The sequence below is a fragment of the Xiphias gladius genome, chromosome 22 (assembly GCF_016859285.1).
Source record: "Xiphias gladius isolate SHS-SW01 ecotype Sanya breed wild chromosome 22, ASM1685928v1, whole genome shotgun sequence".
NCBI classification, from domain to species: Eukaryota; Metazoa; Chordata; class Actinopteri; order Istiophoriformes; family Xiphiidae; genus Xiphias; species Xiphias gladius.
The window spans coordinates 27,284,546-27,295,234 of record NC_053421.1 but is presented as its reverse complement, the minus strand read 5'-3'; the positions used below and the strand labels follow the sequence as shown (position 1 = coordinate 27,295,234).

The following is a 10,689-nucleotide window of genomic DNA, read 5'->3' as shown; positions in this document are numbered from 1 at the left end:
AAAGCTAAGGAATCCTCGAAGTTATTACAAATCATCCAGGGGGGAACATGACCAATGTCCATATCAGATTTCATGGCCGTCCATCCAATAGTTGTTGAGACAATCCACTCAGAACCGCAAATGTTACCATCACGGAAGCCCTAAAGGGAAAAAGTCACCAATGTGTTTAGGTTCCATCCTCTGGGAACCAGGAATGTCTGTACAAAATTAGGTGCCAATCCACCCAGTAGAACCCATTTCTCAGGATAAGTGAATATTTTCTGATTCTGATTCATACATCTTTTCAACCTCCCGAGTGAATATTGCCAGTTGTACTTCCCTGTTACAAGTCTGTGACACGGGTTTTCCGCTTATTTTTTTCAGGTTTTCCTGAAGCCCTGTATTTCAGGGCTTTGTAACAGTAGAAGTTATGGATGCTATTTTCTTTAATTATTACAACATTTCAGAGGACTTTGTAGAATATTTACTTTTAGCCTGTTCTACCCTGCACGCAGTGTCTGGGACATTTCGTTGCATATCAAGCTCAGACTTGCACAAATGTTCCCCTTTTCTGAATATTTTGTCCATTTACAGTATGTCTGCTTACACTGTGAAACCAAAGGTGAAATCCACAAAAATAGCGAGTAAAGAGCTAAAACTGAGTGGGTCATATACTTTGTTCTATGTAGCCATTAGGGAAGGCATTAAAAGGTGGTACTGACAAGTTTTTGGAGGAATTTAAGAAGAACTTACACAAGTAGGAAAATTCATCTTCCCTGACAGACTTAATAAGCGTGCATGCATTTGCTCCCCAAGTAGACTTCGAACTTCACTTGGTGCATATAGTTCATTTATTCATAAAATTTGGAGGAACAGCAGCAGTCTTGCTGAATACTTTTCAAACAGACATAAATGGGTTTTTTGTCTATAAAACATCCATCAATCTGAGAGTGCTGGTTTTCCTTTTCAAGTTCTATTATATAGCCTGCTGGCTAGTGTTACATGACTTCTGATTATTTGAGCAGACAGGTTTGAGACCAGTGTTACGGCAGGGCTGATTGCTGGAGTTGATTGCCGGCTCTAAACTCATAAAATGCAATTGATTGGGAACAGAAGAGGCTACAGCAGAACGGCTGCAACCTTAAAATTCAATCTCTCATTCGGGCCTAATTAAGGAATAACCAGTAGAGACTAGATTTTTACACACCGAATAGGCTTCATATCCTTTGCAATGTTCCTGACAATACACCAAATATTGGCCAGCAGATGGTGATGTAACGTGCTCGTCTTGGCACCTCCAATTGAGTGTCAACCATCTTATGATCTAATGTGAACTGATTTCCACAATATCTGCTTGTGTAAAGATCTACATGCACCTTGTTTTTATTTAAACAACTTTAAAAGTGCCTCAATCTTTCTGTCAGTTTTACTTAAGAATTATTAAGGTATAAGTGTCTGATTAAAAGAAGTTAAATTAAGATACAGAAAGATGTGAAAGGACATTTTTTTATCTACAGATCTTACACAGGACTCTGTCTCTTAACTATGAAACATTATTCCATTAACACGCTCCCTTGATTAATCCTTAAATGACCCCTGAAACAATAAGGAAATTCACCAGAATCATGTTTGTGGTAGCAAGAGATCCTGTAATATGTCTGTTACTTAAAAATTCAAAAACTCTGCCATTGTTAATAAAAAGTCTTGAATTAAATAGGGGTATTTCCCCTCAATTTCCACATTAATCTAAATTACTTGAAACATTTTAGGGTTAGGGTTAGGATTTTGGTTTACATTCAGGGTCTGAAATACTTTCAGGTGTATATTGATAATATGTTAACTCAGTAGCCAGGTATTTAATATGCTACCCCAGAAAATGGGATAAATCGATGGATAAAATTATGGATTATAATATATTAATGGTTTTAAAGGATTTTCTGCATGATTATATCCCTTTAAAATACCTTGATACATTACATCATTTTATCCTTTAATTATCTACTTCAATACCCATTAAAACTACCCTAACATACATCATTATTAATGCGTAAATGATTGAGATTCAACGGTAAATTGAGACAAATCGGTTTGATAGTGCTTTTAAATAAAGACAATACATTCTTTCTTTATACTTATATTTTATTAATTTTCACCGCACATGTTCAGGGAAACATATGTCACTATGGATTTGTTACATGAATATCTATTGCACTATAGATATCTGTTATTTAAAAATACATGTTATGAGATGGCATTAGACTGGCATGGCACCAATATAAATCTCTTTTTTTAATAATAGAGTTTGGCAAGTTACTTTTAAAATTAGATATATCAAGACACAGAATTGTGGGCACACATCATGTACATTACTTGACACTCAACCCCAGAGCAAACAAAACAGCGACCCGCTTCCCTCAGCGTTGATTCACTTATAGCAGATAACGTGATCCACCAAAATGATTTCCTGAAGGCAAATCAAGAGCTTGCTTTGAAGGAGATTAGCATTTATCAGACTGGCTGACGATGACGGATGTGAGAGAGTGATAACTGAATTTCGATATAGCAGCCGTGTGAGCATCCATATCAAAGCAAGGACTTGAACAGAGTGAAGATGTGGTTTGAAGACAGCAATTGTTGGTAAATGCAATAAGTTTTAATTCCACGCATTAGCTGGAAAAGTGTGGATATTAATGCAAAGCCCTGTTCAGTTAAAGATGGTGATGGAGGCCTAATTCCACCTGCCTGAGGAGCGGAGCTCCTCGTGACGAGGGGAAAATGCAATCAGCTGTGCACAGCAACACCTCATTGACCAGGTTTAATACTCAGTGACACAAGGCCATCTCTTCTGGTGAGAAAACAAGACCTGTGTCCCAAATCCACACTATAGCCTATACCTGTTCTGTGTTTTAGGATTTTCTGGGAAAATGCTTGATTTTTGAGTGTGGTGTTGATGGAGACTGTCGTCCCACAAGGCATTAAAGCTGAAATAAGTTTTTTTTTTAAATCATATTTGATTATAGTATGTAAAGATAAAATAGTAAAACGATTGTGGACGGTTGTGCGATGGCTCCAGTGACAGCAGTAAATCCTCCAAAATATTTCTGATCTGCTTGTACAAAGCTTTGGACGTTTGCCAAATGAACACAGTACATGTAAATGTAAAAAAAATAAATGTATTTAAAAAAAAATGTTTTCAAATTTGACATTAGAGGTAGTTTTGACATCCACTGGCACATTGTATTGTTTGCACATATGGTCAAGTACGTTAGCTTCTTGCGTACCTAACTGCCAAAAATGCTAGACTGTTACAGAGAAGTACTGTGAATACATTTAATGACATTTTCACACCACTATATTTATCTGATGGCTGTAGTTACTGCTAAGTTAGCGGAATATGATTTGGATAAAAATTTTGTACTCTAAGAAGCCAAAGTTTCAGAAAACACACACACACACTCGTTTTAATTTAGCGGAAATATTGCTCCCTGCTTTATATATGTAACATATTAAGAATATGTAATTTGCCATATTTAACATATCTGGATATTCTGATCATACTTGCTTATGTTTCTATAAATAAAGAATTGAAAAAAGATTTTGAACACAGGACTTTTACTTGATTTTAGAATTACTTTTGCCGAGCCAAGGATTTGAGTGTTTTCCTCCACCACGATTGTGCTGGTCAATATTTTACTTTATTAGTACCAGTCCTAAGTCCTAAATTGTGTTCATCAGTGCCTTCTGACCCATATGACTGATACAAAAACACCTCCCGAATTTTTTCTGATCTGTTTCCGATCTGCAAGATCACGGTCATGGTTAAAATAAACTGGCGTCAATAGGAGGAAATGGGACATGAAACATGGTCTACCTTCTCAGAGTCACATGCTTTGTATGTCATCCACCAACCACCCACTGCTATCTCGTAGGTTTTTTGCAACAGTAACTTTGTCATCCTACTTCCAGAGGACACTCATTATCCGCATGACTGCAAAACGTAGCCTGTTAGGGAAAACGTAAATACAGCAGGCTGTAGAACAAATGACCAATCTGTTGTTTTTTCTTTTGAGGAGACTCAACAAGTATATAGTATGGACTTGGGACAGTGTAGAGACTTATGATACCAGGTTTCTTTGCCTGCTTGAAAAGCATAGGCTTCTTTTCTAGTAGTAGCTTGTGATGGCAGCTTTCGGAGTCAAATCGTGACATACACGCAGCAGTTACAGTTACAGTATAGACGATGTTATACAGAAAAATGCCTCGGGGCACGTCTGTGTATGTCGAGTTAGTTTCCAGCCAAAAGTCTGAATGGCCGAATGGAGTTCATTAACTGCCTCTATGTTTAGCAGCACTTGGCTGTTGGCTGGTGTTAATTTCCCACCCTGGTGGTGAAACGGAGACACAAAGACGATTAATATGCATTAGAGTTAGACCTGCAGTAGGTTTGTGTTTGTGAATTTGGTTGTGGGGAAGACCAACGTTGTACACATGCTCAGGGTTTGTGTGGCACAAAACATTATGCAAGGTAAGGAACAAGGGATTTTGCAAGTACACGAAAGAGGAAGCATTGAGCAATGGGTGAATGAGGCGGCTCAACATAGCTTTGTTTTTTCCAGTTTTTTTCTTTTTCTTTTGGCACAGTCAGTGGCCCGCATCAGTGCAATGCGGAAAGCAAGCAGATCCCTGAGCAGCAACACATAACCGAGCTGAGTGAGAAACATGACACTGTCTTGAGATGATCACATCTGAGAACATGCTCGCTGCTCGTATCCCTGAAGGTGTAAAATAAATTCTTAAGTACGGTGCATGAGAGCCGGCTGCATTGTCTAATTAGCTATTAATGACATTTCTGCCACTGTGGAAGGCTCAGCATGGACAGATTTATGTAACATTACTGAATGATAATTCTCAAAGCTCTGGAGAACATGCTAATCCACTGCATAATTCATCACCACCCAAGCCTACTTCTCCAGTCAGCTGATCGGTATTCATAAGGCTTGGCATAGTTTTTGGCATTTCAATGCTGTTGAACTGCAGCTACAGTCACAACTCTTTCTTTTTACTTTCAGCTTTAATCTAGCTTCTCAAAATATTTTTTGTGATCAGAGGAGAGGTTAAAAGATGATGCTGCAGGCGCGTCTGTTGCATGAAGTTTACACCTAAAGCCACTGTTCTCGCCGCCGGTTGTGGTTGCTGCTGTACATCAGTGAAGCATCTTGCTGGAATCTGTCAAGCCATTTGTCTCACAGCATAAAGATACACGTATGAAAAAATAACCACTTTTGTGTGTATTTGCACTGATGTCCCTGGGGAAAGAGGCAAAGCAGTCAATGGTTACATATCACGTTCTAACTATGGCATAAAAACCCGAACTATCAAGACAAATTGTCACGTACGTAGGCAGCAATGGTAGAAATCAGCATCTGCAGAGCAATAAAATACAGAACATACGTCACAGATCTAATTACAAGCCTTTTTTTTTTTCTCCTGGCAAACTATGAAATGCAACTCCACTATACAATTCCATTTAGCTTCATCTGCCCTTATGATAATGTAGGTATGGTTTTTTTTTTTTTTTTAATTGCTATAGCGTAACACCTTGTTCACATCTTTATGCATTGCTGGGTTGGCAGAAATCGGATGTCATTTGAGGCAAATTAGCTCCTCTTTGTTGCTGTCCACTCTATTTCCCAAAAAACCTGATCTTTGTCCGTGAACGACGTACCCAGAATTAGCAAAATAATCACCGCTGTTTGACATAACTTGTAACCACCGTCTCTCCACAATAAATGACCTCAAAGAAAATATCCAGAATTTACACTTTCACATAGATTGATAGCGATTAATTGAATTATTCAATGGTTTTATGCTTAAGATGTTCCTGTTCAAAGATTCTGAGGGCAGTATGCTCTTTACTGCCAACAGTAGGTGACTTTTTTCCTAAGGACTTGTGGGCGATGTTGTGTTTTCAACATCCTGTTAGGGCGAGTGCTTTGCTCTGATGATCTGGGGAGGAAAAAAGACGACGGCATGTAAAAAGAAAGAGAGCGGACAAAGCTGTGAACAAGGCGTAATAACAATGTCTGACACCATCTGATAAAAAGGTGCAAGAAACTGCCTCGTCTGAGGAGGAGGTGCTGAGACACAGTGATGTTCGAGAATGAGCTCTTGCCCATCCGCCTACTTCCTGTCAAAAAGCTGACACTTCCTCCCAGTGATGTTGTTAGACTCAGCTGCACTAATTATAGCGCCAAGTCCAACTGAGTCTGCAGTATTCTGCTTCAACTGCAAAATTGTGCTTAGGAGTTTATGTCCCAGAAGTGTTAAGGCTTTTTAAATCTCAATACCAGACATTTTTTTAAGTACGAATGAGCTATACCGATGAAGTCTAACAAGATGAATGATAAGATGTAAGAGCAGTATTAAAGGTTTACGTATTCACGAATAAGCACAATCAAGTCAATTTCAAAATAAGTAGAGAAATGGTAAAAAGAATTGGCCTGGTATTGGTGGGTTTTTTTTGCCCAACTCATAGGATATGTTTATCTTTTTGAGTTAGAGAGGAAAGGTTCGCAAAGCACCTAATTATGGTAGAATTAAGTTTGAACTCGCAAGACATGTCAATTCATGGACAGTAACTCCTAGTCACTTTAATTTGAGTAAAATAACGTATGTATGTTCCAGTTCTGATCCTGTTAAGACCACCACAGCCGCAGATATGTTGCTTTATGCTAAAAATATAGAACCGAATTCATCATACACTGAAATTTTCCGGACTCCCTCTAAAACTTGATATGGAAAAAGGTGAATTGGCACTGTACAACCCAACCGTGTACTTCAATGCTCTGCGAACCTAACCTCCTAACAGCGGCTCCTTGTCTTTCCTGTCATTGGGAGCCAGTAAGGATGAGGGGTTAGCATTAGCGTTAGCTGCAGTTAATGGAGCCACAGAGTAGCCACAGCGAGCAGGAGCGACGGCCCCAAGGTGGAGGCCAGGGAGGCGGCCACGAGCCTGCCATCGTTGACCAGCCTGAAGGAAATAACCTCCACCTTGAATCCGTCCTCGGTGGCCATGCAGCGGAATAGGCCTTCTTTGAGGGGCGTGTCGATGATCGGCCCCAGGACGCAGAAGTCCCCGGAGAAGAGGCAGGGGTAGTTCTTGACACAGTTATCCTTCTCCCAGCGATAGGTGGCGTGGAAGGAGCGCACAGGACAGGGGAGAAAGACGGAGGTGTTGGACTGCACCACCACTTCTCTGGGTGAATTTTGACGCTGCTTCAGAGCTGTAGGGAAAAAGAAATAAAGACTTTCATATCAAATATGTGGTGTTGACAATTTGAATAATAATAGTGATTTAGCTCATTTCCAGATCATTTTTATATTTTCTGCTCAGAACACTGGATCTTTTCCAAGGCTGGATTACCAGCTGGGAAGGGCAGGCAACTACCTCAGGTTCCCAGACTACCTTAGGGACTGTGGGTCCCTAAAGGGCCCAGTATTTATTATGCTCAGTGGGTTTACAGTTATTTGATTAATTGCAAATCTGTCTGGGACCACACGGCACTAAATCACATTATGAACTGAAATGATAACAGCCTTCTGGCAGGTCCCACATTATTACCCCCTGACATCACAACATAAAAATAATTCATTTTAATAAAACAAAACATCGAGAAAACGTTTCCGCATGTCGTCTTCCAGCCTCTGTACTTACCAAAAATGAAAAGAAAAAACCCCTCTGCCGATCAGAGCTCGTGTATTCAGAGCTTTCCAACCTTAACTAACCACGGCAGACCTGTGAATTTTTCAACATGTGTGCACAGGTTTAAGTGATTGACTGCACCTTAGTTACTAGTTTACATAGTAAAAAAAAGGCATATCGTTAGCCATCTACAGTTGTATGTGGATTTACAGGTTACGTCAGTAAAAGCCCGGTTTGACACATACAATGCACGGGAGCCTGTGTAACAAATAACATATTGTGTGTATATGTAGTAAACATCTGAACAATGTTATTTTAGAAAGAAACGGTCCTATCTTGCACTTTTTATAAGACTGCACTATAATACTTCAAAGGCTAACAAGCTACACTGCAATAGTAGACTGGGCCTGTAGCTTTAGCCTCACCCTTTATTACAACCGTTACACAGTGACAAATTGCAACAAGAATGTATGTATATAATGAAGCCATCCCATGTACAGCACTGTGCAAGTGTTTTAGGCACTTTAGATCTTTATCTTCTTATCCATCGGGGAGGCGTCCCATCGGTCCTAAATTCATTCTGCAGCAGGACAACCAGCCCAAACACACAGCCAGAGTCATAAAGAACTCTATCTTCAGAGACAACAAAGAACAAGGAGTCCTGCAACAGATGGTCTGGACCCCATAAAGCCCTGACCCGGACATCATGGAGTCAGTCTGGGATTACGTGAGGAGACAGAAGACACTGAGGCCTAAATCCATGGAAGAACTGTGGCAAGTTCTCCAAGATGCTTGGAACAACCTACCTGCCAAGTGTAGTGAAAAGTAAACTATGAAACTTTGTTTCAGAATCAATATGTTTGTGTTTTTTAATAACTTTAGAATAAAGAATAATGTAGAATAAATATGGTAAAGCCTTGAATGAAACTGCGCAGTGATTTCTGTAATTGCTGCTCTAGTATTCCTCCAAGATACTATTAAAAGACTAAAACAGATTGCTTCTCATTGCCTCTAAATATTATTTTCTGGGGAAATAGACCGAAAGTTGTTATTGTAACCACTGACACAACTGGAAATAAATGCAATGTTAAAATCTGATCACTTTAGGAGACAGCCTTCGCTTCAGGGGGGAGCAACTGTCATTATTAGTTGAGGTTATAACTGGGTTTTGAGCTTTGAAACAGGGCAAGCCATTACATAAAAAAAAAAAAAATCACTCTCTGTGGGTTGTTGGACTCTGCTCAATTATATGATAATCATCTTTTTACTCTAGCTGCTCAGAAAGGTTCCTTTTTTGCTTTAATTAAGCTACAGAGAGAGTGGGAGAGAGTAGATAAGGGCTCACCAGCTGCTTCCCCACAAACTGAGGAGTTCGAATGGTCCAGATTCTGAATGAGTACCCTGTTGGAAAATAATAGAGAGGACAAATTAGCAGCATTGAATAGTTTCCCAAATGGTTTATGAGTCTCCACATCCACAACTCATTCAGCAGTGTCAGGTCGGGAAAAGGAGAAAGCTCAGCTAGATGCTCATTACAGCACGTGATTGATTTTCATATTCTTTCTTAAAATTGGAAAATGCACAATATTCGTTAGAGCCAGAGCCCTTTACTGAGAGACATGAAGTCAAAACTCTTATTTTCAGCTCCGCATGCATCTTTGGTGATTTTGGTGATCATCAAGTTTTTCTTTGAACTGCAGTTTCTTTATAGTTAAAGCAAGTTTCATCACCTCGGGCCAATGATTTTCAGCCAGAACATAAAGCATTATTTCTGTAATTGCAGATTTATGCTTTAGATCCGACTGCACTGATACTGAGTAGAAACTGCTCTCGAGTGCTCTCCTCTCTTATCACCCCATGTAAAAACAGCCAGTAGTTCTGCAGCGCTGACATCATATCTAATCATACCCAGACGTGACGTTGTATCCAGGCGGGATGGCGATGCACTTCCTCCTGGCCCTGTCCCAGCCGCAGTACGGATCTCGGGAAAGGATGCACTCCCTGCATGTGTCGCCATAGCGACCGCAGTCGGCCAATGGCAGTCGCTGGACCTCCATCGCTGTACCAACATACAGGTGTCCCTAAGGGAGAACAGATGAAATAGAGAATGTGTCTTTTGGACTTAGTATTACCGGAATAAATCAGCCAGTGCCGTGCAATTATTCAAAAGTGTGGACTTAGAGTCAGTTTCTTCACAGATTTGTCTTCTCTTTATTATAGCAGAGCCTCTGAAACAGCTTTCAAACCAACATGGAACAGTAAAACCCTCAATTAAAATCCAAAATAAGGAATTTCTATAATATGGAGAATGACATGACTGGCAAATATTTAATATTTTGTGAAGACTGGTGTCAGTAATCGCAAATGAGGCTTTAAAGAGCCTTATTCTTCCATATACGCAGATTTATTCATTCCCTTATTCATTCATTAGATGACCAGGCCTAAAGGACCCAAGCCATTCATCTTATAAATTGAAATTCTGGCAAAATTTGGAAATTAGTCGAGATGATATAATAGAAATAAATGGGGAATTCATAATGCATGACACATTTTTTTATTCAAGAAATGCCAAATTGAATACAAATACATTTTTTGTATATGAAAGGTTTTTATGTTTTTCTATGTGCATTTCTTTCGGAAAAAGCCTTGAATGAAAAGCCACCAAATTAAGTTCATCTAAAATAATGCAGAGTGGAAACCGCGGAAACAATATTCCCTACGGTCGTCTTCATTTTTGAAAAACCCTTAATGAAAAGATGAATTGTTTTAGATTCAGCTCTGAACTTCTGAAAAAATGCTAAAAAATACAAATTACATTTCCTCCTTCCCCTTTTCCTCCCTTGATTGAGACTGGAGCTTGTCACAATATGGCTACGATAAACAGCCACAGTTTAATTAATCTTCCTTCCACATTGGAAGGGGGGCATGCAGCCTTCCCCAGCATTGTATAAGCCCTGATGTAATATTTATTGTTGAAAGCAGGATGCAACTAACATTGCCCTCCACCC

General features: G+C 39.5%; 1 protein-coding gene across 1 annotated transcript in view; it reads right to left on the bottom strand.

Moving 5' to 3' along the window:
• Window positions 1–6,915: 6,915 nt before the first annotated feature.
• si:ch211-113g11.6 (uncharacterized protein LOC559008 homolog) overlaps window positions 6,916–10,689 on the bottom strand; it is a 34,321-nt gene continuing 30,547 nt past the window's right edge. The window contains exons 12-14 of the mRNA XM_040117765.1: window positions 9,590–9,762; window positions 9,027–9,082; window positions 6,916–7,262 (exon numbers count right to left, since the gene is read on the bottom strand). Of these exons, the coding sequence (XP_039973699.1) occupies window positions 6,916–7,262; window positions 9,027–9,082; window positions 9,590–9,762 (576 nt within the window). The remainder of the gene's footprint in view (window positions 7,263–9,026; window positions 9,083–9,589; window positions 9,763–10,689) is intronic.